Source organism: Ochotona princeps, chromosome 4 (genome assembly GCF_030435755.1).
Source record: "Ochotona princeps isolate mOchPri1 chromosome 4, mOchPri1.hap1, whole genome shotgun sequence".
NCBI lineage: Eukaryota > Metazoa > Chordata > Mammalia > Lagomorpha > Ochotonidae > Ochotona > Ochotona princeps.
Window position 1 is genome coordinate 5,296,930 of NC_080835.1, and position 27,880 is coordinate 5,324,809.

General features: G+C 55.1%; 3 protein-coding genes across 10 annotated transcripts; 2 read left to right on the plus strand and 1 right to left on the minus strand.

Annotated features, from left to right (window-relative positions):
- The first annotated feature begins 5,443 nt into the window (after positions 1 to 5,443).
- Positions 5,444 to 9,468, plus strand: TMEM262 (transmembrane protein 262). Of its 2 annotated transcripts, none has more exons than XM_058662803.1 (3): positions 5,444 to 5,617; positions 5,709 to 5,808; positions 9,319 to 9,468. In XM_058662803.1, the coding sequence occupies exons 1-3, from the start codon at positions 5,444 to 5,446 to the stop codon at positions 9,453 to 9,455; spliced, it is 411 nt and encodes a 136-aa protein (XP_058518786.1). In that variant the 3' UTR covers positions 9,456 to 9,468. The 2 variants fall into 2 exon arrangements, with proteins under 2 accessions (XP_058518786.1, XP_012785663.1); XM_012930209.2 differs by lacking the exon at positions 9,319 to 9,468 and adding an exon at positions 5,903 to 6,065.
- ZFPL1 (zinc finger protein like 1) lies at positions 6,035 to 13,921 on the minus strand. Of its 4 annotated transcripts, none has more exons than XM_058662799.1 (8): positions 13,823 to 13,921; positions 13,389 to 13,498; positions 13,181 to 13,292; positions 7,573 to 7,766; positions 7,401 to 7,467; positions 7,163 to 7,315; positions 6,864 to 6,981; positions 6,035 to 6,511 (listed from the first exon to the last, which is right to left on the minus strand). In XM_058662799.1, exons 2-8 carry the CDS (start codon positions 13,488 to 13,490, stop codon positions 6,325 to 6,327), a joined length of 933 nt encoding a protein of 310 aa, XP_058518782.1. In that variant the 5' UTR covers positions 13,491 to 13,498; positions 13,823 to 13,921; the 3' UTR covers positions 6,035 to 6,324. The 4 variants fall into 4 exon arrangements, with proteins under 4 accessions (XP_058518782.1, XP_004596751.2, XP_058518784.1 ...); XM_004596694.2 differs by having other exon boundaries at positions 13,746 to 13,887; XM_058662801.1 differs by having other exon boundaries at positions 13,389 to 13,510; positions 13,823 to 13,884.
- Positions 13,922 to 13,966: 45 nt separating this feature from the next.
- CDCA5 (cell division cycle associated 5) lies at positions 13,967 to 25,368 on the plus strand. Of its 4 annotated transcripts, XM_058662392.1 has the most exons (10): positions 13,969 to 14,152; positions 14,301 to 14,395; positions 14,483 to 14,548; positions 14,634 to 14,669; positions 17,966 to 18,394; positions 22,986 to 23,081; positions 23,344 to 23,453; positions 23,738 to 23,836; positions 24,551 to 24,617; positions 25,047 to 25,368. In XM_058662392.1, exons 1-10 carry the CDS (start codon positions 14,107 to 14,109, stop codon positions 25,338 to 25,340), a joined length of 1,338 nt encoding a protein of 445 aa, XP_058518375.1. In that variant the 5' UTR covers positions 13,969 to 14,106; the 3' UTR covers positions 25,341 to 25,368. The 4 variants fall into 4 exon arrangements, with proteins under 4 accessions (XP_058518374.1, XP_058518375.1, XP_058518376.1 ...); XM_058662391.1 differs by having other exon boundaries at positions 13,967 to 14,152; positions 14,301 to 14,548; XM_004596695.2 differs by lacking the exons at positions 22,986 to 23,081; positions 23,344 to 23,453; positions 23,738 to 23,836; positions 24,551 to 24,617; positions 25,047 to 25,368 and adding an exon at positions 18,512 to 18,980 and having other exon boundaries at positions 13,973 to 14,152.
- The last annotated feature ends 2,512 nt before the right edge of the window (positions 25,369 to 27,880 follow it).

Here is a 27,880-nt window from a genome sequence, read left to right on the forward strand (position 1 = left end):
GGCAACCCTGTGGGATTGGCGACTAGAGTTCCTCGCGGCACCTGCTGGGCTCCGCCCCCTCCCTTTGCAGACTGGTGACCCGCGGAAAACGCTGCCCAGGTGCGGAGGACAGCTGGGGTGTGCTGAGGCCGGAAAACGCGGGCCTGCACTCCTGTGGGATGCTGGCCTGTGCCACAAGAGTCCGCTTAGAATCTGCTGCACCACAATCCCCAACCTGCTATTTTTTCCATTGGTATTTATTTATTTATTTTAATATTTGTTTGCTCATTTATTTATTTATTTGAAAGAGTTATCTAGAGAAAGGGAAGGATTTTGCATCGCCTGGCTACTCTCCAGATAGATGGCTATCATGGCCAGGCCAAAGCCAGGAACTTCGTCCCAGTCTCCCAACTGAGCCATTTTCCACTGCTTATCCCAGTCCGTGAGCAGAGAATGTGATGGGGCAGTGGAGCCGGTCAAGAACCATGGCCCACATGGGATGCTGACACTACAATGGCGGCTTTACTCACAATGCCATAATGCCAGCCAACCCACCCCTTTTTTGTTAGTTTTTCATTTTTAAACTGTTGAATAACTAGCATTTTGTGATATTCCATATAATATTATATGAAACCCACAGTTCAATGTCTGTTGTACTGAAATAGAACTCCAACGATGTGATTCTGTCCCATCAGCAGCTGCTTCTACCCCCACCACACACAGCCAAGCTGAGCGGTTACCATACTGCTCATGCGGCCACACAGCCCTAGCGAGCCAACAGCAGGTCAGCTACAGAAAAAGTCCAGGACTGGGCAGAGGTGGTGCACCTGGGGAAGGCGCCATTCTGGTCCAGAGACTGCGTTTGTTCAAGCCCCGACGCCCCTGTTGAGGATCCAGTTTGCTGGGATACACCAGGAAGGCCTGTGCCCCTGACCCCCACTGGGAGAGCCAGGAGGAGTTTCTGGGCAGCCTCACCGCACCCACACTGTTGGAGAGCTTGGGAAGGTGGGCCAGCCAACGAGAGAGGCTCCGTGTTAAAGGAAACACAACAACAATAACAGCAACAACAACAGTGCTTATCTCTAAATCAGTGAGCTGTTCAGGAAGCATTTTAAAAACAAAGAGGCCTCCGCAGCGTGGCCTAGCAGCTAAAGTCCTCGCCTTGAAAGCCCCGGGATCCCATATGGGCACGGGTTCTAATCCCGGCAGCTCCACTTCCCATCCAGCTCCCTGCTTGTGGCCTGGGAAAGCAGTCGAGGACGGCCCAATGCATTGGGACACTGCACCCGCGTGGGAGAAATGGAAGAGGTTCCTGGTTCCTGGCTTCGGATTGGCTCAGCTCTAGTCGTTGTGGCTCACTTGGGGAGTGAATCATCGGACGGATAATCTTCCTGTCTGTCTCTCCTCCTCTCTGTATATCTGACTTTGTAATAAAATAAATAAATCTTTAAAAAAAAAAAAAAAAAAAAAAGAGGCCTGTGTTGTGGCATAGAATGTTAGGCCACTGTTTGCGAGGCTTTTCAGACTGGATGGATCTGGGAGGATGGAAGATCCTTCTGTCTGTCCTCTCTGTAAATATGATCTGCCTTCTTGTGAAAGGCAGAGAAAGACAGAGAGAGAGGCAAAGACAGAGCGAGAATTTTCTTTTCTTTTAAAAGTCATATATATACAGGGCCTGGCGGCGTAGCCTAGCGGCTAAAGTCCTCGCCTTGAATGCGCCCCAGGATCCCATATGGGTGCCGGTTTTAATCCCGGAAGCTCCACTTCCCATCCAGCTCCCTGCTTGTGGCCTGGGAAAGCAGTTGAGGACAGCCCAATGCACTGGGACCCTGCACCCGCGTGGGAGACCTGGAAGAGGTTCCTGGTTCCTGGCTTCAGACTGGCACGCACCGGCGCGTTGCGGCTCACTTGGGGAGTGAATCATCAGACGGAAGATCTTCCTCTCTGTCTCTCCTCCTCTCTGTATATCTGACTTTGTAATAAAATAAATAAATCTTAAAAAAAAGTCAGATATACAGAAAGAACGAGAGACAGAGAGGAAGATCTTCCGTCCGATGATTCACTCCCCAGGTGAGCCGCAACGCGCCGGTGCGTGCCAGTCTGAAGCCAGGAGACCAGAGCCTCTTCCAATCTCCCACACAGGCACAAGGTCTCAAGGCTTTGGGCCGTCCTCCACTGCTTTCCCAGCCCACAAGCAGGGAGCTGAATGGGAAGTGGGGCTGCCGTGATTAGAACTGGTATCCCTATGGGATCCCAGCACATGCAAGGTGAGGACCTTAGCTGCCAGGCTATCGTGCCAGGGCCGAGAATTTTCTATTCACTGGTTCATTTCTCAAATGGCTGCAACAGTCAGGGCAGGGCCAGGCTGAAGCAACTGGCTGGAGTTCTTCATTGTAAATAGCAACATCAGAGACCAGCAGCCCATATGGGTGGCAGTCCCGATCCCTGACACCGGGACACTTCCAAGCAGCCAGCTTCCCTTCAACATGGCATTCATCACACATCTCAACAGCAGGACACAGAAGTTTCTAAGCCATGACAGCTGATGGAAGTGCCCATGGGAGGGACACTGTGGGTTAAGCCGCAGTCTGTAACGCTGGCATCCTGTGTGAGTGCTGGCTCCAAGGACTCTGACAGCCATACGGGACCCAGCTGAAGTCAGGAGGCAGGAACTCCAGCCAGGTCATCCATGCAGGTGACAGAGGCTGCCATTTTATGATGCCTGCCCAGATACATTAGCAGGTATTCAGAGCAGCCAGAACCCAAACCGGCTCTGCTATGGCATACCAATGAGGCAAGCAGTTGGTGTAACCTGATCCGTTGCAATGCCAACCCAGTGAACATATTCTAAGGTTCCTCTTTAAGTAACTGTGAGGGTGAGCACTTAGCCTAGCAGTTAGGATACTGCTGAGGAGCCAAGGATGGCTCAAATAGCGGGGCCCTGACACCCACGTGGGCAGCCTAGACCAAGTCCCTGGCTCCCAGCTTCTGTCTAGCTCAGTCCTGACTGCTGTGGGAAACTTGGGGAATGAGGCAGCAGACAGAAGATCTCTCTGTTTTTCAAGTAAACAAAAAATACAGAAATTGTTCTAAACCCACTTATTTCAAAAATTAGTAAATGGAGATGAGCACCATAGGCTAATCTTACTGTGGCACCAGCATCCCGTATGGGCACAAATTTGTATCCTGTCTGCTCTACTTCCCATCCAGCTCCCTGCTTGTGGCCTGGAAAAGCAGCAGAGGATTGCCCTTGGGACCCTGCACCCACATGGGAGACCCAGAAAAAGCTCCTGGCCCCCAAATTTGGACCAGTCCAACTCTGGCCATTGCCATCTTGGAATTTAACAAGCAAATGAAAGATTTCCCTCTTTATCACTCTGCCTTTCCAACAGAAACAAATTTTACTGAGGAGCCTCCTGTTAGTGATGAGTTAATAAACCTTCATTTACCTTCAGCGTTTCTGACATGTTATGTTCCTAACATTCTGAAAATCATACTTTGGTATTACGAAAGTATGTGTGTGTTTTAAGTTTTAAATTATGAGCTGAGGGCCTGGCACATTAGCCCAGCAGCTTAAGTCCTCACCTTGAATGTGCCAACATCCCACATGGGTGCCAGTTCTAATCCTGGTGGCCCTGCTTCCCATCCAGCTCCCTGCCTGTGCCTGGGAAAGTAGTTAAGACGGCTCAAAGCCTTGGGACCCTGCACCCATGTGGGAGACTCAGAAGAAGCCCGTGGCTTCGGATAAATTCAGCTCCGACCACTGTGGACACTTGGGGAGTGAACCAGCAGATGGGAGATCTTTTCTGTCTCCCCTTCTCTCTTTAAATCTGACTTTCCAATAAAAATAAATATATTTTTTTAAAGTTAAAATTATAGGTGTATCTGTACACTGAGCTGTATGAAGTTACATAAAAGACTCAGAGATGCTGGCTCAGCAAACAGGTGAAGGGATTAGGTCTTTTAGAGGGGTGCTTTGCACTGTGCAAATTACCTCAGAGAACATATCCATGGATTCCTTAAGATTTTACTTGAACAACACGTCATTACCTTTTTCTTTTATTTGGACGTCAGAGACAGGGACCAGTGATCTCCCTTCCACCAACTCTCTCCAAATGCCCACTGCAGCTGAGACGGCCGGAGCCAGGAGCTTGGAACTCCATGTGGGCTCCCACACAGGGGTGTCAGAGACCCCTCTGCTGCCCCCGCTGGGTGTGCATTTGGGGGATTCTGGGAGCAGAGCCCAGCTTGGAACTTAGGCCCCACAACACAGGCTGTAGGCATGCAGAGGGCGTTTCAACCACCATGTGGAGTGCTCACTCGAGGATTCCTTCTGAAATGGCATTCATCTAGGAGCATTCAAGTACAGTGCTTCCCCAGTAGTTACATGGCAGCTCAGGTGCCATTGCTGGACCATACGTGGCCAGAGCTAGCCCTGGGACATCATTCCTTCCTTGTGGCTGGGACAGGGATTTGAGGGCTGTGTGACCCCACTGGGCAGCAAGGAGAGTGAGGGGTGGAGCTTCCTAATGCTGCTGCCTGCCTGGTCTTAGCCAATTGTGTAGCTGAGTTTAACTTCACCTTTTTGCCTCTTTTCTCCTATCTGGAGGCCCCAGGGCCCTCCGTGTCACTCCTGGCTATTTTTTCCTGGCTTTTTGCTGTCAAGTCCTGCGGTTCTCATCTTGCTCATGTGTGTAGTTAAAACATTTTTATGCTGGCTCATCTCTGTCCCTGATGCTCCAACACAGCTTCCAGAGCTTCAGGAAGCTGACTCCCAACTCATGGCCTGGGAAGGCTCCAGCCACGCTCCTCCTCAGACTACAGAGCAGAGGTTACATTACCAGTCCGTGTTCTCATGGGACTCTTAGAAACACTGGAGGAGGGGAGGCGCATGGACTGTGTGCACTGACGGGTAGAAGAGCTGTTGGGAAGGGCAGGTGGTCCTGGGGGGCATCCAGAACCTGGTGGTGGGAGGACAGAGGGAAGACCAGCTGTTCTCGTGGCCACAGCAAGGGTGAGCACAGAGAGGGGCCTAGGACAGCAGAGGAGGACATGCTGGCCCTTAGTCGTGCCTTCCCACTAGTCCCTGGGGACCAACCTCACATCTGCCAAAGATGTGCCCTGGGCCTGGCGCCCAGTCCTCAGCTCTCTCCTAAGCCCCTGTCACCCATGTGTCAAAGGAACCTGCCCTCTGCCTTTGCAGGGACTGTGCCATTACGAAGCATGAGGGCCGTGGTGGTATAATGGTGGCACTATCCCCCCCCCCCCGATGCCAGCCACCCATGGAAGTCTCGTGTTTCTTGGAATTGGCTGGGGTTCTGTAATCTGGGCCTCGCCAGTGTCCTCCCAGTTCTAGAACCCCAGTGCTGTTCCTGCACATCCAGAAGCAGACAGCTGTGCCGCTGTGGCCGCCGGCTGCCGTCCTCCGGGGGATCCGTGCAGGTGCAGTGCAGGTGCAGCCAGGATGCGCTGGCGTGACCGCCTGGCTGTGCTTTTCTTTCCGCCGGGCATGACACTGACAGTGGCAGCGCTTCTGCTCTTCCTCATCCACCTCACCGTCTTCATCAGTGACGTCCACAGCTTCTGTGTCACCCACCGCTATGACCGCATGAGCTTCCACTACACGGTGGTCCTGATGGTGGGCCTGGGGCCAGGGGAGGGCAGGGGGCTGACGGCAACAACCTTGCTGTTGTGCCAGGGGGCCACTCTCCCACTCGCTGGGCCTACAGTTCTCTCAGGTGATCAGCATTTGCTGGGCTGCCATTGGGTCACTCTACGCTGAGATGACACATGACAAGTTTCTGCGGTGTTTTGCACTGACCATCCTGAGTGAGTGGTGGGGACGGTGGGGGGTACGCCTAGAGGAGAGGGCGGGGTGGGGCAGGAGTGCGGGGCTGCTGACCGGGTGCTCTCCTCTGCCCAGTGCTCAACGGCGGCATGTTCTTCAACCGCCTGTCCCTGGAGTTTCTGACCATTCAGTACCGGGAGGAGAGCCACTGAGGCCTGGGGACGGGGATGCTGCTGGCAAGGGACAAGGAAAAGGCTGTTTCGGGTGTTTCTGTAATAAAGTCTGTGGTTTATTTCCACCTGTCAGCTCCTTTGCAGGGTGGGAGGTGGAGGCAGGCGGGGCTGGAACCCCATGGGGAAAGCAAAGCAGGTCAAGACAATGGCTTGACCTGCATGTAGGACCCCAGGTTCAGCTTCCAGCCACCACGATGGACACGGTCCCAGGGCCTGGGGTCTTAGTGTCTCACGCTGGAGGGAGAGGAGCAGGTAAGAGGCTCCGGGTCTCCTCCCTTCCCCTCTCCTCCTGGGAGGGGACCTAGGCTGGCCACAGGCTAGGGCTCAGGAGGGCCCCACGCGGATGTGGGGGTTCATGAGTGGGTCCAGGTTGGGATCACTGTCGGCCGCGGCCCGGCCCAGACGAGACATGAGGGTGAGCAGGGCCAGAAAGCCCAACAGGCCAAGCAGCAGCAACAGCCCCGCTCGCTGAAGCAGGCTCAGGGGCCGTTTGCGAGACCCAGCCCTACTCCTGTGGGAAGGGGAGAGGCAGATCAGGCCGCCAGCCCCCAGCCACCCTGCCTGCACCCACCCTCCGACTCCCAGAGCAGCCCTGGTTGCCAGCCTAGAGCTGCAGCTGGCTGACGCATGTAGTCCATGCACCTGTCACACCCAGGCTGAGGCCCGCTGAGTGTTCAGCAGGAATGTGTCAGGGGTGGAAGGGCAGGAAGTGGCTGCTCAGGTCCCAAGCGCAGGAGGTGGGGACACAACCCCATGGAGGAGTTTCTGCACAGCTCATGAGACCCTTTTGTCAGCAAGCAAGCAAACTGTCCTGCCCGGGCCCTCTGCCTCCACCCCTCCTCCCCACTCCCCTCCAAGGGTACCTGAGCAGCTGGGCAAGCCAGCCTAGGGCCGGTCGGCGACGATACTTGTCATCATCACAGTCCCTGTGGAGGCCTGGTGCCTGGTTATCATCCCGAGTGTCATATACCTTCCTGGGAGCTGCAGGTTGGGGTCGCCAGCAGGAACAGCATCAGGGAGACAGGCCCAGAGAGGCTGGGGGAGTGGGGGGAACACCTAACCCAGCACCTCGGTGAGGTCTGTGCCTGAGGAAGTGTCCCAAGCTCTCTCCACGCAAACTGCCCCACCATACTTGGCCTGCCGGTGATGCTGCCCAGCTCACCGTGAGCCGCAAGCTCAAGGCTGCCCATGTGGATGACGGTGTGAGGCTCGGGTCTGCTGGGGGAGGCGGGCGGCCGCGGTGGCGGGGGCTGGCTGTAGAAGGCCTGTGCAGCAGAAGCGCTGTCTACCTCATCTGGTCTGGGGGGATCAGTGGCTGGAGGGGCAGGGAGAGGAGGGTGGTCAGTCAGCGGGACAAGCTGCCAGGTACTCAGGTGGCTGGTGCAGAGCCCGCCACTCACCGTTGAAGCTGGACCAGTCTGAGGAGTTGCCGAGAGGCCCCGGCTCTGGGCTCGCCACTTCCTCAATCTGCAGCGAAGATCCCATGGGTCACCAGGCTACCAGGGACTGGGCCCACTCACCCAGCGGGGCTCAGGCAGAAGGCGGGGGAGCCCAGACTGAGTGCATTCTCACCAGAGGGAGGCCCAGGCCCACCCGGGCCCAGTTGACCGTAGCCAGCTTCTCCCTGAGCGCAGAGGCCACGGGGCCGGCCAGATTGGCTGGGGGAAAGACGGGGCCGCTGCAGCTTGGGCACTGGTAGCCTGCGGGTGCTGTGTTTCGGGGCAGCTGCGCAGCACGTTCATTGAGGCAGGCCCAGTGGAAGAGATCTGAGGACACAGAAAACAGGGGTGAAGGGACGTGAGGAAGAGGCTTGGGGTTCCTTGCGCAGCGGTGGCGACCAGCGGTGTGAGGATGAACAGACACCTCTCTGAGGTCATGGGAAATGGATTTGGGCATGGACACCAAGATGCTGCTTGGCGTGCCCAAATTCCATGGTGGGGTATTGGGGTTGAAGTCCTGACTCAGGTTCCTGCTAGTGTGCACCCCAGAAAGCAGCAGGTGATGGCTCCAGCACCCATGTGGGACACCCAGCTGGAGCTCCTGACTCCTGCCTTCAACTTGACCCAGACCTGGTGTTGGGAGCATTTGCGCAGTGAACCAGCTGCTGAAAGATTTTTTTCTTCTTTGTGTCTCAAATAAACAAACATAAGATTTTAAAGGTAAGTTTGTTTTGGTACAAAGAAATTCTGAAAGAAATGCATAGTTTTTTCATAATATGCATATCATGATTTTTTTAAAGATTTATTTATTTTGTGGTCCCACTGTACTGGCTTGATTGGCTAATCCTCTTCCTTTAAGAGCCAGGTTCCCATATGGATGCCAGTTTGTGTCCCAGCAGCCCTGCATCCCATCCAGCTCCCTGCTTGTGGCCTGGGAAAGCAGTCGAGGACGGCCCAAAGCCTTGGGACCCTGCACCTGTGTGGGAATCCCTAAAGAAGCTCCTGGCTCCTGGCTATAGATCTGCTCAATCTGTCCGTTACAACAATCTGGGAAATGAACCAGCAGACAGATCTTTCTGTCCCTCCTCTCTGTAGATTTGCCTTTCCAATAAAATAAATAAATCAGGGCCTGGAATGATAGCCTTGTGGCTGGGGTCCTCACCTTGAACGCACCAAGAACCCATTATGGGCCTCGGTGCTAATCTCAGCAGCTCCACTTTCCATCCTACTCCCTGCTTGTGGCCTGGGAAGGCAGTTGAGAACAGCCCAAAGCCTTGGACCCTCCACCCGCATGGGAGACCTGAAAGAGGCTCCTGGCTCCAGGTTTCAGATTGGCGCAGCACCGGCTGTTGCAGCCACTTGGGGAGTGAATCAACAGATGGAGGATCTTCCTCTCCGTCTTTCCTCCTCTGTATATCTGACTTTCCAATAAAAATAAATATTAAAAGTAAATAAATAAAGCAGAGAGAAAAATCCTCCATCCACTGGTTTGTTCCCTAAATGAGGTGATCCAAAGTCAGGAGCTAGGAACTTCTTCGAGTTCTTCCACATGGATTTAGGGACCAAGGACTTGGGCCGTCCTCCACTGCTTTCCCAGGCCATAAGCAGGGAGCTGGATGGGCAGCTGGGACAGGAACTGGTGCCCATATGAGATGCTGTGCTTGGAGGTAAAGGATTAGCCAGCTGAGCCACTGTGCCAACTCCACATCATGAGTTTGTGAAAGCCTCTTCATAGGCATGGATTCTCAGAATCTGTGCTAAGGCTGACTTCCGGCACAGTGCGTTAAACTGCCCCCTGCGCACTAGCAGTCCATGTGCGTGCCAGTGAAGAGTCGGCTGCTCTCCTTAAATCCAACTCCTTGCTAATGTACCTGGACAGGTCCTCAGCCCCCTGCAAATGCTCCTGACTCCTGGCTTCAGCCTGGCCCAGCCTGGCCCAGCACCTGCTGTTGTGGTCACCGGGGGAGTGACCAGCGGATGATCTATTCCTCTGTCTCTCCTCCTCGTTCTCTGTAACTCTGCTTCACAAATAAAATCCCTTAAAAAATCATTTTGGCATTGACCTGTTTCCTGGGAGGCTCCCTCCTGAACCCACAGTGCTGGGGGCGTGAAGCACTGTGCTTGCTAGTAACCTGATCTCTGAACACCTCAAAGTCTCTTTGGGGATCCCTTCAATCAAAATGGAGGAAACAGAATGCTGGCAATTAGGGAATCCCAAATGAACTTGAGGCTTGCACCTAATGGTCCTCAGAGCAACCACGGGCAGGTGCGTGATTCACGGCTAGGAACAGGCCCAAACTGGGAGGTAAGGGGACACCACAACTGGGATGAGGCTCCCACCAAGGAGTGTATATGCTGGAATCGGGGCTGTGTTCTATCTAGGAAACAGTTGCAGTCACCCGAGGCACTAGTGTGGGCTGGGATTGGATGCACCAGGCCGGTTCAGATCCCAATACCATCTGGTGTTATGGAGAACCAGGGTTGATGTGGGACTGACTAGGCTGGGTCTCATTCCTCTTCTGAACCATGTGTGAGCTGTATGTGGGTATGGACGAGCCATGGCCGGGCTGAAACATCCAACAGGAACCAGAATGGGGTGAAAGCCAGCCAGGAAAAACCACTGTTCCTGCTAGGACAGGAGGTGAACTGAGTAGGGCTGGCTCAAGAACCCCCTGGCAAGCGCAAAATCTGGCATTGGGAGGGGTTCTGATGGAGGAGCCTGGGCAACTCCTCTGGCAGGACACAGTCCCTGCAGGTAAGCGCAAGAATCATGATAGGAAACAGCCCAGAATAGGCCATGGAAAGTTTCCCACTGGCATACATTCAGCATGGGTCAGGAGCAGATCAGGCTGAATCAGTTCATGTCAACCACTGGCAAATCCGATCGCCAGACCAGAGTATGGGATGGGCCGGGTTTGGTTGCGACAAAACCAGTACACATTATGGAATGCCAGGGCGTGGTTGCCTGTACTGGATATGAATGCAGCACCCATCCAGCACACGTGAAATCCAGGAAGGAAGGGGCAGAGCTGGCGGGGGGATTAAGGGGCTGGTCCCCTCGCCGGTCAGCTACTCCCACTGGAGAGTGTTGGCTGAGATAGAGACAGACCCGACTAAGCAAGGCTATAACACCTGTGCGCTGCATGTGGACTAGATCAGGGCCGCAGCATCAGCTGGCAGAAGCTGGCACTGGGGACTAATTCTGTCGAGTCAAATCACAGGACCACCTAAAGAGTGCATAAACCGGGACAGAGAGACCTGGGAGGGAAAAGTGGGTTCCCCCTTCCTGAATCACTATTCCCGTAGGAGGGCATGAAAACTAGGACGGGGGCTGGGATGGCTAGATAGAGAGGCACTCAACAACATCTGTGAGGGCTGGATGGTTGAGTTGATTAGATAGAACTAAGCTTTAATACCCATTGACGGGTACCAGAGCCAAATGGGATGGGGGACAGACGGGTCTTCTGCTACACATACTGGCAAACCAGGGTGGGGGGCGGGCTTGGTGGGGGTTAATGTGGGTCGCCCCGACTAGGCTGCAGCTCCCACTGGTTGATGTAAGGGCCGAACCAGACTGGACTGCAACACCCATTGGTTCCAGTGCAACTCGGGACTGAAAACAGAACCAACCCAGCAGTTGCAACCACCAGCTGATCGGGGTGATGGACTGTGCCGGGCCCTGTGCTTGCTAGAACATACAAAAAACTAATCTGGGAATACCTCAAAGTATCTTTGGAGATCTCCCCAATCGAACTGCTGGACTCAGAACTCTAACCAAGAAAAGACAGAAGACAGAACGGGACAGTCATTCATCTCAGCTATATGTTGGCAGCAAATTATGGGGCAAACGGAGACTTTATGGTGGACCATATCAATCAGTGGACGACCTCATCGAGCGAAACGGGCAGCAATTCATAACTAGAGAACTATTAACACCACTTGGGCAAATATCTCGGAGCATGCCCCACATCCGGGACTTGGGGTGGGCGGGAAACCGGGTGGGGCTTCTCCCTCAATGTCCCCCTTTACCTCAGATGCAGGATGGAAACAATATGGACATAATGGCATTGCCCACTTTCCTATCCCCCTGAACCTTTTTTTTCCTTTTTTCTTTTTTTTTTCTTTTTTTTCTTTTTCCTTTAACTGTAATTAACTATGTAAAGATTGTCAACAACAATACAATAATAATAATAAAAAAAAAAAGAAATCAAAAAAAAATCATTTTGGCATCAAATACTCATGTTTTAATTCCTTTTTTCTGAAAAAATGTTTGGTCCATGTGGGTGCCGCCCCTCGTGCCCTCACTGCTGGTTCCTGTGTTCCCCGCGTGAGCATGGCTGCCGTCCTCCGTCTAGGTCGAGCCCAGTGCTGCTCAGCTGCTCAGCCCACAGGGTTGGGGATGACAGAGAAGAGATATCCACCCTTTCGGGGAGCTCCCCTGTGTCCGTACTCATCACGCACCTAGGCCGAGTGGCTGCCGGAAAGTTGCCCACACACACAGGCACCTGAATGCGTGTCTGTACCCACGGGTACAAGTGTATCTGTGCATTTGATGACAAAATCAGGGGACCAGTGTCATGGCTCAGCAGGCTAATCCTTCACCTGTGGTGGCAGCATCCCATGTGGGCACTGGTTTGTGTCTCAGCTGCTCGACTTCCCTGCTTACGGTCTGGGAAAGCAGCAGAGGATAGTGAAAGTCTTAGGCCCCTGCACCTGCATGGGACACCCAGAAGAGGCTCCTGGCTTTGGATTGGCTCAGCTCTGGCCATTTAGAGAATGAACCAGTAAGACGTCTATCTCCTCTTCTCTATCTATAAAGCTTTCAAATAAAATTCTTTAAAAAAAGATAAAATCGGGCCCGGTGCTGTGGCTTAGCAGCTAAAGTCCTCGCCTTGAACACACCAGGATCCTATATGGGTGCTGGTTCTAATCCTGGCTGCTTCACTTCCCATCCAGCTCCCTGCTTGTGGCCTGGGAAAGCACTTGTGGACGGCCCAAAACCTTGGGACCCTGCACCTGCGTGGGGGACCCAGAAGAGCTCCTGGCACCTGGCTTCAGATTGGCACAGCACTGGCCGTTGTGGTCACTTGGGGAGTGAATCATCGGACCGAAGATATTTCTCTCTGTCTCTCCTCCTCTCTCTATGTATCTGAGTTTGCAATAAAAACAAATAAGTCTTTAAAAAAGAAGCTAAAATCAAACACACGTGCTACTTCCTACAGGTACTCCGAGTCACACACCTGTGTGCTCTCCTGCGTGTGTGTAACACCCACATCCATGTGAAATGCCTGCCTGCCTTTATTTACACACCCTCAAGTGCCAACACACACACAGCCCACTGCTGCACAGGTACGATGCTGAGGCTCCTACCAGGAGGCTGGGGTCCATGTCCCCGCACAGGTGGTCTGCCCACTGCTGTCGGGCTCCTCTACTTGGTTGCTCTCTTGGGACCTGTAATGGATCCTGCACTCACAGCCACAGGCCTCACCGGCTTACGCTCAACCCTCCAGGGTCATTAGGGCAGGCACCAGGAGTTGTGACATTGGGAAGGACGCTGAGACCTCGAAGACGGAAACAGCTTGCTGGTGAGGTTGCCTAGCAGGTGAGTCCTCTAACAGACAAGAATCTGGCGCTGGCTTTCCCGGCCTGGGATACTCACTCTCTTTTTGATGTTTTGGGGCAGAAGCCTTGGAACCAGTCACCAAGGCCGCCCCCCACCCCAACAAGGTGCCCCGGCTCACCATAGCACACGAGACGGGCGGTCTCCCGGCTGGCTAGGGGCGCATCGCATAGCTGGCAGTTGGGGTTGTAGTCGCTATCCTGGAGCCACTGCAGGTAGGACTGGACAATGCACTGGAGCCGGAGAGAAAGCTGTCAGGGGCGTCCACAGCGAGCCTCGTCCCCGCTGACCCGGTCCCTGCCCGGGGCGCTCCGAGCCTGAGCCCCCACCTTGGCGTGGTTGGCCACCAGGCAGTGCTCGCAGACGTTGACGCGGTGTTCGAAGCAGAACAGGTTGGTGACCTTCCTCTTGGGGCACTTGCAAAGCCCCATGATCGACCCTGGTGTAGGGGCTGCAGTGGGTAAGCAGCCAGACTCCCCTAGCCTGGCTCTCAACCTCCTCCACCCACCAGCCGTTCGCCCCGCGAACCCCAACTCCCGGACCACGCCCCCTATCTCGTTCCCGCCTCCAGTGCCCCCCTCAGGATCCCGCCCCCGGCCAGGCCCCCTAAATCACAAGTTCCCAAAAACCCCGGCCCCGCCCCCAGGTCCCCACCCCCTTACAAGCCCCGTCTCTCTCCCACAGACCCCGCTCTCCGTGTTCCTGATGGACGGACGGGCACCGGTCTCGGCGGGAAGCACGGAAGACCCGAAATCGCGCTCACCAGGGTCCCGGTCAACAGCCCTGCCGCTCCGGGCCGCCCAGCTGATCCCTCTCCGTTGCCACGTCTCTTCCGGGTGCGGCGCGCGCTGATGACGCACAGGCCACGGCCCCCGAGTGCGGGTTGCAGAGCGGAGGCGGCGGCCCTCCCGCCTCGCGTCACTTCCGTTTCCTCTCCGGCAGGGCGGGTAATTCGGAATTTTTCTTCGCGTCCCGGCAGTCCGCCTCCCGGTAGGCGCGAGCCCGGGAGCTGGCCGCGGTTGTGGAGCATCGAGAGCGAGACAAGCGATGTCTGAGAGGCGGACGCGGTTCGGAGGGGCCGCTCGGCGCTCCGGTGAGCGGAGGGCGCGCAGGATGCACTCTCCGAGGGCCTTGTTTTGGGGAGCGGGTGTTCATCTTCTCTGAGCTGCCTGCAGATCCTCTTCTGGCCCAGAGTCCGTCTCCACCTCCTGACTTTTTTGTTGCTGTTCTCTCTTCCCCAGGGCCCCAGGCCCCGTCTCTTCACAAAAGCCTCCAGAAGTCCCCGCGGAAATCGGATTCCGAGCCCGCGAGCTTCCTCCCCGAGATCTGGCGGAAGGTGGGCGAGCCCTCCTGTCCTCCTGTCCCGAGTCCCCGAGGTCCCCTGGAGCAGGAGGGGGTGCTCACGCTCAGCCCTGTTCCCCAGGCGCCTCAAGGAGCTTCCACCCGAAAACCTATCGTGTTGAAGAAGATCGTGGCTCACGCGGTGGAGGTGAGGGGCGACGAGGGAGGAAGAGGAGCAGGTGGGGGGCCGCAGCCGGAGGCCGGCTGGTGACCGTGTGGTGTTGCCCCTACAGATGCCAGCTGTCCACTCGCCTCGCCGGAGCCCACGGGTGAGTGAGTGAGTCCCTGCCTAGCCGAGTCGGGGTCCAGGTGGCCGTGTCATTGGGGCAGGGTGCACCTGCTTCCTGAAGCTGGTCTGTGTTCACGGGGATGCGTGGCTCTATGTGACTGCCCCCTGTATGCCTCGCACCCGCACCCCCCTCCCCGCACACCGTGTATTTCTGCCATTTTCTTTAGAGAGTCCTTGAGGAAGCGGAGCCGTGTCCCAGCCATGCTTCTATTTCCGCTCTTGTGAGCTGGGCATGATTTCTCTGTTTTTTACAGTTGTAGGAGATGTAATTGTTGAGGCTGTTCTGGGATGGAAAATAAGAAGATTCAGGGAGTGGGACTGGGGGGAGGGGTTAAGGAGAAGTTCGGTGATTCTGGCCCAATGTGCTTTTGTTTGTGTTTGTGTTTATTGAAAAGGCAGAGACACACAGAACAGTCATTCCTGTGCCGGCTTAGTTCTCTAAATGCCTGTAACAGCCAGGGTTGGCGCAAGACTGACCTGGGTCCCCCAAGTGGGTGGCAGGGGCACAAGTGCTTTGGCAGGAAGGTGGCATTGGAAGTGGGGCCAGACTCAGTAGAAAACTTCTAGATGCTGTGATAGTACCCCTCTGGTGCCTCAGGAAATGGCTCCCAGAAGGAACGGTTACGCTGGGTGTTTAAAGACAAGGAGGGGTGCTTTGGGGCAGGTGTCAGCTCTAGGGAAGAGAAAAATTGAAGGACTTGGGAAGGAATGTCTGTGTTCTCCTCAAGGTTGAAGCAGGGCCGTGACTGGGAGAAGCCAGAGTGTGTTAGGGAGGTCCCTCTTGTCGCTGTCCCGCAGCGATGGACTTGGTGCACGGAGCCGATAATAACACACGTGGACCCTGACTGATGGTCAAAAGCCATAGTTTATTAGTGGCATCAAACTTTATACACTGAGGGCCATACAGGATAAGGGAGGAAGTATTGAGCTCATCAACAAAACCATCAATGCTTTTGTTTGGAACTCTTTTGTCTTGTATAGTCCACCAGGTGTTCTCATATACATACTCTCCACTCAACTGTTCTTATGCAAATGATATTCAATAAGGTATACAAGAGGTAGCCATTTGGTTATTCTCCAAATATCCAACCAACTGTAATCCTGTGCTCACTGACCTACGGTCACAATGTCCTCCTACACCTCTAAGGGGGACTGACGCTGTGGCAGAGTAGGCAAAGCCACCAGCTGTGAGCTCGGCAACCCCTGTGGGTGCTGGTTCTAGTTCGGGCTATTCGCTTCCCATCCAGCTCCCTGCTAGTACACCTGGGAAAGCAGTAGACAATGGCCCAAGTCCTTGGGACCCTGCACCTACGTGGGAAACCCAGAGGAAGTTCCTGGTTGTAACTTGGACCAGCACTGGCTGTTGTAGTCATCTGGGGAGTGAGCCAAAGAATAGAAGATCTGTGTTTCTCCCTGTCTCTCTCGGGAACTCTTTCAAATCTTTAAAGGAAAAAAAGGCAGATTCTCTGGGACTGTGTGAAGAGTGACCCATGGGTTACTGTCTGTCTCTCCCTTATTGAGAACATGAGCTGCTGGAAGGCACCCCTCAGCCTTGTAGCTGAGAGGTTTGTGGGATGCTGAGTTCAGATGCCATGGCCTGGGCCACTGCTTGGCTGGAGGGGAAGAAGAAGGCCTGGTCAGACTTGAGCCCCATTATGACCAGCGGCCATCCTGCTCTGCGCCACTGGCAGAGGCGTGGAGCCTGTCTGTTCCCAGCGCCCCCTCTCCCGCCATATGAGACACACAAGTGCTGTGCCTCCTCTCACCTCACCCTCCAGGGCACTTGGTGCCAGGTTTGCCCCATGTGAATCAAGTACTTACCGTGTACTTGCTACCTGTGGGGCTCTGCGTTGGCACTGAGCGTGGGCAAGGGCAGCCAATAGCTGAAGACCCCCGCTGAGCTGACTGCCAGCCAGCACACAAGCCAGTGGCCGGCAGCCATGTTGGTGGGCCGGACAGAGTAACCGTGGAGTGACGAGGGGCCGAACTGGATCACACGGTAAAGACTGCAGTGCCCAAGCTGAGAGTGGAGCTAAGAGGCCACCTGCCAACCTCTTGCAGCCACCTATTGGAGTTGGCCTCTGCTGCCCACAGCCTGCTGGTGGCCTGCAGAGCACCCCAAACTGCCTGCGCCCCTCCTCCATGAACCTTACTGCTACTCCCTTCCTCTCCTCTTACTTCAGCCACACTTCTTTCTGATCCCTCTTGCATCTCAGGGCTTTTGTTTTTTCTTTTTAAGATTGATTATTTATATGTTTGAAAGTCAGTTACAGGGAGAAAGATTTTCCGACTGCTGGTGCCCAGCCGACAGCCAGGGCTGGGTCAGGCCAAAGCAAGGCGCCGGGAGCCCTGTCTACCTCTCCTACACAAGGGGCAGAGTGATTCAAGCGCTTGGGCTGTCTTCCGCCATCCTAGCAGAGAGCTAGTTTGGAAGCAGAGCAGCCAGGACTCAAAACTCAAAACCAGTCCACCAGATGTCTACTGACTGAATGGACACTGAAGGAGAGTGGCCAGCTGGGGGCGGGCAATGGATGGCAGCAAGCTGGGCCGGAAGCAGCAGAGTAGGGGGAGGTTGTGGGGACATGCAGAGACAGAGATCTTTCTTTTTTTTCTTTTAAAGCTTTATTTATTATTTTTATTGCAAAGTCGGATATACAGAGAGGAGGAGAGACAGAGAGGAAGCTCTTCCATCTGCTGATTCACTCCCCAAGTGGTCAAAATGCGCCAATCTGGAGCCAGGAGCGTCCTCCAGGTCTCCCATGTGGGTGCAGGGTCCCAAGGCTTTGGGCCGTCCTCGACTGCTGTCCCAGGCCACAAGCAGGGAGCTGGATGGGAGGTGGAACAGCCAGGATATGAACTGGCCCTCTGAGTTTTTTGTTGTTGTTTTCATTTTATTTTTATTTACTGTTTGAGAGACAGAATTGTGCTCTCTGGTTCATTCCTCAGATGTGTACATTGACCAGGCCTGAGCTGGACTGAAGTGGGGAGCCAGGTCTCCTACACAGATGTTAGGGCCTCGTTACCCATCACCCCACAGCCTCCCAGGGACTGCACGGGCAGCAAGCTGGCGTCCAGGTCCCAGCCATCAGACCCAGGCCCTCTGAGAAGGGGCAGTCATTGCCTGGCCACAGGCCTGCCTGTTCCTTTCCTGTTAGAAGTCGTTTGTCCTGTGGCCTTCCCCACTTCTCTGTCCTTCTGGAATGTTCTCCAGCCTTCCGGGAAGTAGCTGGTTCAGGCAAGTAACAGGCAGGTGCTCTCTCTCCTGTCCGGGTGCAGATTGCTTTTCTCTTGGAGAAAGAAAACAACCCCCCACAGAGGGAACCCGCCAGGGAGGACCTCTTCAAGTCGTGCAGCGTCCCCACCACGCCGACCACCACACCGGTGCTGTGCCCACCGAGTGCCAAGTCTACCTCCAGGGATGGGGAGCTGGATGCCAGGGACTTGGAGATGTCCCAGAAGGTCCGGCGGTCCTACAGCCGCCTGGAGGGCCTGGGCGCTCTTACTACCTCCACCCCAGGCCGCTGGGCCCCCTCAGGCTTCAGCGGGGCAGACGACTTGTCCAAAGTCTCGCCTGTGGTGGCTGCAAAGTCAACCGAAGTCTCCGGGGTGCCAGCCAAGCCTTGGGCCCTGGATACAGCTCTGCCTGGAATCTCCCCTCTGGTCCCCAAGGAGAAGCGGAAGAAGAAGAAGGTGCTGCAGATGCTGGTAAGTGAGGGGGGCTGGCCACGACTGCAGGGAGACAGGCAGCACCCGTGGGGCAGGACACATTCCCTCCCCACTCACATATCCCAATCTGCACCCCGTTTCTCTCCCCCCTCCCAGAAATCGGAGCTGGATGAGTGGGCCGCCGTTATGAATGCTGAATTTGAGGCTGCTGAGCGGTTTGACCTCGTGGTTGAATGAGACAAAGTGGGCGTGCCCGCAGCTGGCCTCTCCACGCTCCTTGTACATAAGCCCGTCCTCACTGTATGGAAGACGCTGGGGTGCCTGGCCTAGCTGCTCACTGGGGCGCTCTCCCATCATCCTCCTCTTCCTGCCTCCCCAGAGCGTTGGTGTGAGCAGGTGCTCTGGCCGCCCTGACAGAAGCAGGGTATCCCTTCTGAGGGGTCTTGGGTAGATGGCAGCCACAGCCTTCCTGTGTTAAGGCTCTGGATTTGGGGCGGTTCCTTGTTGACCCTGTAGACGGTCCCCAGAGAACTGACCATCAAGGGCAGCTCTACCCTTAAGAAGCTGGGTGTCCAGCCTGCAGTGGACCTGGAAGTTTGGAAGAGGACAACTTCCATCACCTGTCAAGGCTTAGAAACTTTGTCCTGCTGTTGAGGTGTGTGATGAATGCCATGTTGAAGGGAAGCTGGCTGCTTGGAAGTGTCCCGGTGTCAGGGATCGGGACTGCCACCCATATGGGCTGCTGGGGTCTGCTGGGGCCTGACATACTGCTAGAGAGATGGGATGCCTCTTGATTCACACCTGTTTGCTAACAAGAGCTACTGCGCAGTTTCCTCGGTCAAGTTTGCCACAGGGGGCTCTGGGAAATAGTGGGGCTGGAGAGCGGGTGACAATGCCTGAGAGGCAGGGGCCTGGCAGAGACCTGGTAAGGGGTGTCTCCCTGTCCCCACAGTGTCTCCATCTTTCTCAAAGCTACAAACAGGCGTGTCCTTGTGCCTGCCCACCCACGGTGGCCCCTGTGCCTCCCTGTGCCATAGACTGTGGTACCTTCTGATGTTTACAGGTTTGTAGGAGTAGGAGCTATTCGCAGAGAGCAGGGGGCACTGTAGGCTGGGGAAGGCGGACACGGGGTTAGGTGCCTGGACGGAGTTGTGCAGGCCTGGGGTGAGAGGCACTAATTAAATGTTTGGCCAAGCTGAGAGTCCTGGCCCTCTGCCCACCACACCACGCTCTGTCATCCCTGAGCACCAGCCTCTTGCCGGGGAAGTGCATGTGGCCATGAGCTGGGCCACCCCTGCCCAGCCCTCTGGCTGGCTGGCAGGACCCAACTCCTGGAGGAGTCCAGAGGCTGCTCGTTCCTTTCTCCCTGAGCTACTCCGCGTGGTGTGAGAGGAGGGGCCAGGCTTGTGTTCTAGAATCTTCAACCGACTCACAGTTTAATGATTGGGTCAAAGGTTTCCAGAGTATGAGGGCTGTTGGCTGAGCCGCCCTCCAGAGTCCTGTGGGAGGCCCCTGCCCTGGCTCCTGTCCAGGGCTCTTGACAGTGACGGCCTTCAGGCAAGTCATGTCTCCCTACTGTCCCTGGAGGAGAGAAAGTACCAGAGTCGTGTCCTCAGAGTCCCTGAAGATCCAAGGCAACTTTATGTCTCCAACCACAAAGACTCAACGTCTGACTTGTGCTGCCTACAGCGTCGGGCCGCCCGGGGCTATTAGCCTCCACCAAGTGGCTGGTGGCTCAGCTGCAGGTCACAGCTCCCCACCATGGGTCCAGGCACCCTGGATCCTCCACTGAGCATGGGGTGGCAGCAGCACCCTGGGTCCAGCAGCAGCAGTGAGGCCTCCTTGTCCTGTGTGGAGGTTGCTCATTCGTGCCTGAAATGGGGCTCTGCCATGATTTCAGCCATGTGGGTCCTATACTCCTGCTGTGCAGAATCTGTCCCGCAAATTGTGCAACTCCCTGAATTCTAATAAAGTTTTCTATTCTAATTAGCCATTGTTGATTTCCATTGATTGGAAGCCAGACCTGAGTAGTCCAAAGGGCCCAGACACCGTAGCAAGGCTCTGCAGGCTGCGGCAGGTGCCCAGGCCTCCAGGGTACCTGCTGCTGATTGGCTGCATATCCTGGGATGCCAAGCCTACCACTGCAAGCCTTAAACCTGACCAAAGTCTGCCTCCCACGCCCAATAAGCACAGGTAGAAGCAGAGGGCCACGGGGCTTGATGTTGCCATTTCTGTGTGACTCCTGACAAGTCCATGGATCTCGGTGCTTCCCTTTACTTACCTGTAAAGTGGGGAGCCAGCGCCAGTGCTGTGGCATAGCAACTAAACCTCTGCCTGCAGTGCTGACATCACGTCTAGGCACTGGTTCAAGTCTTGCCTGTTCCACTTCTGGTCCAGCTCTCTGTTTGTGGCCTGGGAAAACAGTAGAGGATGGCCCAAGACCTTGGGACCCTGCACCCACATGGGAGACCCGGAAGAGGCTCCTGGCTCCAGGCTTCAGGTCTGCTCAGCTGTAGCCATTGGGAGTGAACCAGCTGGTCAAAGATCAGTCTTTCCTGTTTCGTCTCCCTCTATGGGATTTTGACTTTGAAGTAAAATTTTTAAATCTTAAACAAAACAAAAACCTTGGCCTTTGCATCTCTTCGTAGCATTGGGGAGCATCTTCCAGGACCCCACTTGGAGCATTTCAGTCAGGGAAAGGTGGCAGGAAGAGGAGGGTGTGTGTGGGAATGTGGGCAGTGGCAGACGGGGAACCGGGGAGAAGCCTTAGAGGAACATCCAACACCGCCTGCAGCCTGGAGCTGCCCTGGCACAGCCCAGCTCTGGCACCAGCCGTGTGCCAGCTGCATGGTCCTGGGGAGGCCGAGAAGAGCAGGGGAGCACAGATCAGGAGTACACAACATTGAATTCTGGGCTGATCGGATGAATTGCAAAGCAAGGGCATTGCTATTGGAGCCTGTGAAATGTCATGCTGGGAGTGCCCCACATCTGCTGCCCTGTTTCTTTTTTAAACCATCACTGGTTTTGTGTTTGTTTGTTTATTTATTTGTTTGTTTTTGGAAGGGCAGATTTACAGAAAGAAAGATCTTCTGTCTGCTGATTCACTCCCCAGGTTGCCACAATGGCCTGAGCTCAGCTGATCCAAAGTCAGGAGCCAGGAACAACTTCTGGGTCTTCTGTGTGGGTGCAGGTTCCCAAGGCTTTAGGCCGTCCTCGACAACTTTCCCAGACCACAAGCAGGGAGCTGGGTGGGAAGTAGAGCAGCCAGGACATGAACCAGTGCCCATATGGGATCCCAGCAGATGCAAGGTGTGAATTTAGCCACTAGGCTACCGTGCTGGGCCCACACCTGCTGCTTTTAAAAAGCTTGTCAAGGACCCCGTGCGGTAGCCTAGTGATTAAAGTCCTCGCCTTGAACATGCTGGGATCCCGTATGGGTGCCGGTTCTAATCTAGCACCCTGCTTGTGGCCTGAGAAGGCAGTCGAGGATGGCCCAAAGCCTTGGGATCCTGCACATATGTGGGAGACCTGCAAGAGGTTCCAGGCTTCTGGCTTTGGGTAGGCTTTTCTCTGGCTGTCGCTGCCACTTGGGGAGTGACTCAGTAGACAAAAGATCTTCCTTTCTGTCTCTCCTCTCTGTATAAACCAATAAAAATAATTTTTTTTAAATGAAAAAAAAATGGGGCCCGGTGGCATGGCCTAGCGGCTAAAGTCCTCGCCTTGAACGCCCAGGATCCCATATGGGTGCCGGTTCTAATCCCGGCAGCTCCACTTCCCATCCAGCTCTCCCTGCTTGTGGCCTTGGAAAGCAGCAGAGGATTGCCCTTGGGACCCTGCACCCGTGTGGGAGACCCGGAAGAGGTTCCTGGTTCCCGGCTTCGGATCGGCGTAGCACCGGCCGTTGCGGCTCACTTGGGGAGTGAATCATTGGATGAAAGATCTTCCTCTCTGTCTCTCCTCCTCTGTGTATATCTGGCTTTCCAATAAAAATGAATAAAATCTTTTTAAAAAATGGAAAAAAAAAAGCTTACTGATTTACTTGAACACAGAGCGGCAGGGAGACTGGCACGTTGCTTCACTTCCCCAGCTGGCCACAACAGGCTGTAACAGCTGCAGCCAGGGTCTGCAGGGGTGACGGGTCCAGGTAACTCGAGACACCTTCTACCCTCCCAGGCATACTAGGAAGGAGCCAGACCGGAAGCAGAGCAGCTGGGACCTGAATTGGCTCTCACTTCCTCCTCAGTTGTCCACTGATGCATGATTCCTATGCCAGAAATGGAAGGGCAGTTCCTGTAAACATGTGCCCCACACTGTCCCTCCCCTCACATGTGTACACACACATGCCTTGCGTTTGGAACCTGGTTTATGACATAGTGTTTGCATGTGGCTTGGGTTTGTTGAAGAAAAAATGCAAGACAATTAGTTAAATCTGGATTTTGCATAAGAGACAGAAAAAAGTTCAGTCAGGTTTTCATGTAAGTTTCAGATTTTCCTGAGCAGCCTGTGCTGGGGGATGTGGCTCTCTGGGCAGAGGGACCAGCAGAGGCTCCGCAGCCTGGAGATCACCCCAGCTGGGCAGGCAGGACAGGTCAGCAGAGGGAGGCTGTAGCCCTACCTATGTCTCCCACAGTCTCCCGGGAGCAGACGAAGAGCCTGCTGCCAGTCAATTCCCAGGCTGGCTGAGAAGGCTGTAGAAGCACAAGCTCCCATGAGACCAACTGCACAGGTGATGGGAGCACAGAGCTGGAAGGGGGGTGGGAAACGGCGAGCACCCCCTCCCCGACACCACAGCCTGCCCTGGGACCCAGGGTCATCGCCCAGCTGGAGAGTGCCTGAATGGTGCGCTCCTTCACGCCTGTGTCCCCTGCTTTCCTCCACGGGCTGAAGCAGAGATGGCAGGGGCACGGGACACGGGAGGACCCAGGAGGACTGGGCCCCTGGGCGAGCAGCCGTGTGCCGTGTCAGTCACAGCGGCGCCTTCTCTGCAGTCACTTTGCAAAGCCAAGCAGAGCCTGGACATGGAGGTGGAGCCCACCGTCACATTCCTGCTCACACTTCTGAACACGCCTGAGCCCGTGGAGCCCAAACTGCCCGAAGTGTAAGGCAGTGTGGGTGTGAATGGGTGTGTGATGGGCATGTGTACTGTGTGTGAGCTGAGTGATGTGAGCATATGTGTGGGGGTTAGGGGTGCACTACGTGTGTGTACATGGTCTGTGATAGGAGGACAGCGGGTACTGCTTCTCCCACCCCACTCCAGGCACATTTCAACCTTGGCCAAGACTAAGCCCTGGGCTGTGCACAAGGGTGCCCACTTCTGCCCACACCTCCCGTTGCTGGGTCTTGAGACGCCCTGATCCAGCCCTCCCTGCTCCTATCCCCCAGAGACTTGGAGATCCAAGAGAAGCGGCTCTTGGAGCCTGAAGACTTGGGCTGCCAGCAGGCCTCGCAGGAGATCAGGTGTTTGCAAGAGGATTGCAGGAGGTGAGCCCAGGGCCAGGCAGGGGACTCCTCCTCTTCTTGCCACCCTCCACCGACCCCCATTACCCCCTTCTCCTTCCCTTTCCTCCCCCTACCTTCCCTCTCTGCCCTGCCCTGCCCAACCTTCCTGCCTCCCAGAACCAGCCATTGCCATGGCTCTCTTCTGCACGGCCATGTGCTTGACTGGCCCACCAGTCCAGTAGCTGCCTATCAGGACCCTGCCAAGAACTGGCCGGCTGGTGCCGCCTGTGGGAAAAGGGCCTGTCCTCTGCCTGTCAGAGCTGGGAGCTGTGCCGTCCTGGACACACTGCCTGTGAATGCCAGGTCAGGCGTCTGCCAAGAAGCCACTCCCCACCCCGGCTACGCGCACCTGCTAACTCCACAGCTCAGTTGAGCTCCCCCAGCCTGGGTCCTCAGGAATTCTGCCACAGCCCTGACTGTGACTATAGCTCCTAGGGGTGGCCCCACTCCCTGCCAGGGAGTCCGCGGAGGACCCCCAGCCCAGCCTGTACAATGAAGCAGGCTGCCCCCTTATCCTGCTAAAAGAAGGTAGGGAGGGAGTGAGGGAGGAAGGACAGACGGACTAGCGGACCGGCCCCTATCTGGGATCCTGCCACAAGGCACGCAGAGAGGATAGTTCCCAAGAGAGCTGTAGATCCACCAGGATCAATGTTGCCAAGATCAGTGTGGACTCGGGGGGTCTCTCTCCAACCCCAGGCTTCGGGAGGCACTAAAAACCACCCAAGCGGACAACCTGGCCCTGGGGGAGAAGCTGCAAGGCCTGGTAAGACCCTCACTGCAGGACCCCTGCCTTTCTGCTAACACGAGTTCATCTGAAAAGGACAGAGTGCCCAATCACTGGTCCAAGCCCCAAATACCTGGCACAGCTGGGACTGGATGCTGGATGCAGGACTCGCCCGTGGTGGGCAGGCACCCCCACATACTGGAGCCTTACCTGCTGCTGCTCCCCAGGATGCATGTTAGCAAGGAGCTGCCATTGGGAGTAGAGCTGAGACTCAAACCCTGTATTCACTTGCAGAGGGGATAGGGATCCCAAGCAGCGGCCTAACCCCTGCACCAGATGCCCACCCGGGCTCTTTGCCCCTGCCCTGCCTCCTCTCTGATTCCCAGCCCAGCTCCTCGGCTCCAAGCACCCAGGGTAATACCTCTGGGCTCCGCACCCCAGTCTCCGCCCTGTCACCCTCTGTTCTAGGCCACCTCACTGTATAACAGCCTAAAGGTGGGAGCAGAGGCCATCCAGGCAGAAGTAAGGTCCATCCAGGCAGAAGTGATGGCGGGTCAGGAGGAAGGAGTGGTGACTGCAGAGGCCATGCCTTCGGAAACACCAGATCAACCAGCTCCAGTGGCGGCCCGGGAGAGTCACCTGCTCCTCAGCCTGCAGCCTCCCAGCTCCCACAGGGCTGCACAGCTCGTCCTGCTGCCCGACATGCGCCTAGACACCAGGTCAGGGCCAAGACACCAGCTGGGTCCATCCAACCCTCCCTAACCCCAGCAATAAACTTTCCAGAAGCGCAGTCCCAACGAATGTCTGTTGGGCAGCTGTATGTGGTGTCCCTAAGCGCTGGGTGGGGGCACATCCAGTCCCCAAAATCAACACACCTGCTCTGACCCCAAAGTACAGAAAGGGGCAGAGAAGAGCCGTGGCCTTCCAGTGCCCTCACCCGAGCCAGTTCTCCTTACCCAACCCACTGGTGGTGAGTGTTAGGTTCACTGACCGCCAGAGAAAGAAAAGCCTCATTCCACAGTTGAAGAGAGGCCTTTATTGGGGGAAATGGAAGTCCATTCTCGGGCCTTTTCTCTGCAACAGGCAGAGAGAACGTGGGAGCCTTGGGGACAAAAAGGCTTGCAAACCATGCAGGAGGTTTTTACACACCACCTGACGTGGAAGCAGGAGCAGGTGCAGCTCTAGCCCCTTATTAGGAAAAGATGCTCCAGTCTGAGTCTGTCATTGGTCCACCAGGGCTCTGCTGTCTTGGTGACATGCCCTGCAGCGCCTCTTCAGGGTCCCACTGGAGGTCGAGTGACCTCAACTGTTGGGGTCCGTGCAGTGGATCTGGGGGACACGAGGGTGTGAAGACATTGTTCCATTGCTGGCAGGGACGCAAGGAACCTCCCGCTGAGGCAGGGCCCGGCGGATATCTACAGCCACCTGGATGCATTCTTTTTTTTTTTTTTTTTAAAGATTTTTATTACAAAGTCAGATATACTGAGAGGAGGAGAGATAGAGAGGAAGTAGAGCTGCCGGGATTAGAACCAGCGGCCATATGGGATCAAGGCGAGGACCTTAGCCACCAGGCCACGCTGCAGAGCACCCCTGTGGAAGAATTCTAATCCATCCAGGCATTTTTGCTACTGTGAGGCTGGCTTTTTACACAATGTGAGCTTGGAGGTTAATGTCAATAATAATGTCTTACAAAAGGGCCTTCTATTATTCCTACTGTTTTGGCTGTCCCCATTGACCTTATGCTAATCAAGGGACCTGTAATTAGGGTTTCATTCTTTCCTTGATCTTTAGGTTCTTCTTTTCTTTGTGATACAAGATTAAGTTGTAGAATAAGAATTGTAGCATGGGCCCGGCGGTGTGGCCTAGCAGCTAAAGTCCTCACCTTGAAAGCCCGGGATCCCATATGGGCACCGGTTCTAATCCCGGCAGCTCCACTTCCCATCCAGCTCCCTGCTTGTGGCCTGGGAAAGCAGTCGAGGACGGCTCAAAGCCTTGGGACCCTGCACCCGCGTGGGAGACCTGGAAGAGGTTCCTGGTTCCCGGCATCGGATCGGCGCGCACCAGCCCGTTGCGGCTCACTTGGGGAGTGAATCATGGGATGGAAGATCTTCCTCTCTGTCTCTCCTCCTCTGTGTATATCTGACTTTGTAATAAAAATAAATTAAAAAAAAAAAAAAGAATTGTAGCAGGAACTTCTATTGTTTTTGGGTAAAGCAGGTGGCAGGGTTGTCCTTAGAAACACCCACTTGACCATGACGTGGAAAGTCTGAGCCAGAATTTGACTGATTCTGCTTAAATAAAGCGGACGGCATTATTGCTGAGTCCACTATCATCATGGAATCCTAGTGGTCCGTCTTTTTCTTTATTCTCTCTTTGTGCCAATGCCACGCACCCTTCACGAATTCCGAACCTCGGCAGGAGCTGGACTCTGGCACTCAACTGCTGAAACCCTGAATCCATTATTAAGGAGGTAGACCGTGGGAAGCCCCGGGTTCCAGCCCCCAGCGTCGCGCTGGGAAATGCAGCGTTGAGGCTGCTACAGGCAAGCTTTAGTCCCTGGAGGGGCATCTGTGAGCCCCTTCCATCCGCTGATTCGCTCCCCAGATGGCTGCTCAGGAGTCAGGAGCTTCTGGGTTTCCCGTGTGAGAGGGGTCCAAGGACTTGAGCCATCCTCTGCTGCTCTCCCAGCACATTAGCAGGGGGCTGGATGGGAAGTGGAGCAGCCAGGAGTTAAAATGGCACTTACTGGGGCCTAGCAGTGTCATAGTGGCTAAAATCTTTGCCTTGCATGAGCTGGGATCCCACATCGGCATCAGTTCTAACCCCGGCAGCTCCACTTCCCATCCAGCTCCCTGCTTGTGGCCTGGGAAAGCAGTCGAGGACGGCCCAAAGCCTTGGGACCCTGCACCCACATGGGAGAACTGAAAGAGGCTCCAGGCTTCTGGTTTTGGATTGGTGCAACACTGGCCATTGTGACTGCTTGGGGAGTGAATCATCAGATGGAAGATCTTTGTCTCTGCTCTCTGTATATCTGACTTTGCAATAAAAATAAAAATTAAAAGAAATAAACCAGCACTCAGATGAGATGAGAGGGCCACAGGCTGAGACTTTTACCCTCTATGCCATAGCACCGACCTTTTTGCTGGTTGTTCGCCTGTTCCGGTAAGATGACAAAGCCAATTTAATGAGGAATATGGAAAACTGGACTATCTATAATCAAGCCCATTTGGGACCAAGGGCGATGAAAGCCCTGACATGTGATTGCTCAACCAGATCCTAGGTTGGTTAACATCACAAACGAG

Bases quoted from the DNA above. Each gene is read 5' to 3' on its own strand.
- TMEM262 (XM_058662803.1), top strand. From the start codon at position 5,444: ATGCGCTGGCGTGACCGCCTGGCTGTGCTTTTCTTTCCGCCGGGCATG. The intron at 5,618-5,708 runs GTGGGCCTGGGG...CTGGGCCTACAG, and splicing joins ACTACACGGTGGTCCTGATG to TTCTCTCAGGTGATCAGCAT. The intron at 5,809-9,318 runs GTGAGTGGTGGG...GTACCTGGACAG, and splicing joins TTTTGCACTGACCATCCTGA to GTCCTCAGCCCCCTGCAAAT.
- ZFPL1 (XM_058662799.1), bottom strand. From the start codon at position 13,490: ATGGGGCTTTGCAAGTGCCCCAAGAGGAAGGTCACCAACCTGTTCTGC. The intron at 7,468-7,572 runs GTGAGAATGCAC...TCTTCGCTGCAG, and splicing joins TGGGCCTGGGCCTCCCTCTG to ATTGAGGAAGTGGCGAGCCC. The intron at 7,316-7,400 runs GTGAGTGGCGGG...CTGCCCCTCCAG, and splicing joins AGACTGGTCCAGCTTCAACG to CCACTGATCCCCCCAGACCA.
- CDCA5 (XM_058662391.1), top strand. From the start codon at position 14,107: ATGTCTGAGAGGCGGACGCGGTTCGGAGGGGCCGCTCGGCGCTCCG. The intron at 14,549-14,633 runs GTGAGGGGCGAC...TTGCCCCTACAG, and splicing joins TCGTGGCTCACGCGGTGGAG to ATGCCAGCTGTCCACTCGCC. The intron at 23,837-24,550 runs GTGAGCCCAGGG...CTCCAACCCCAG, and splicing joins TTGCAAGAGGATTGCAGGAG to GCTTCGGGAGGCACTAAAAA.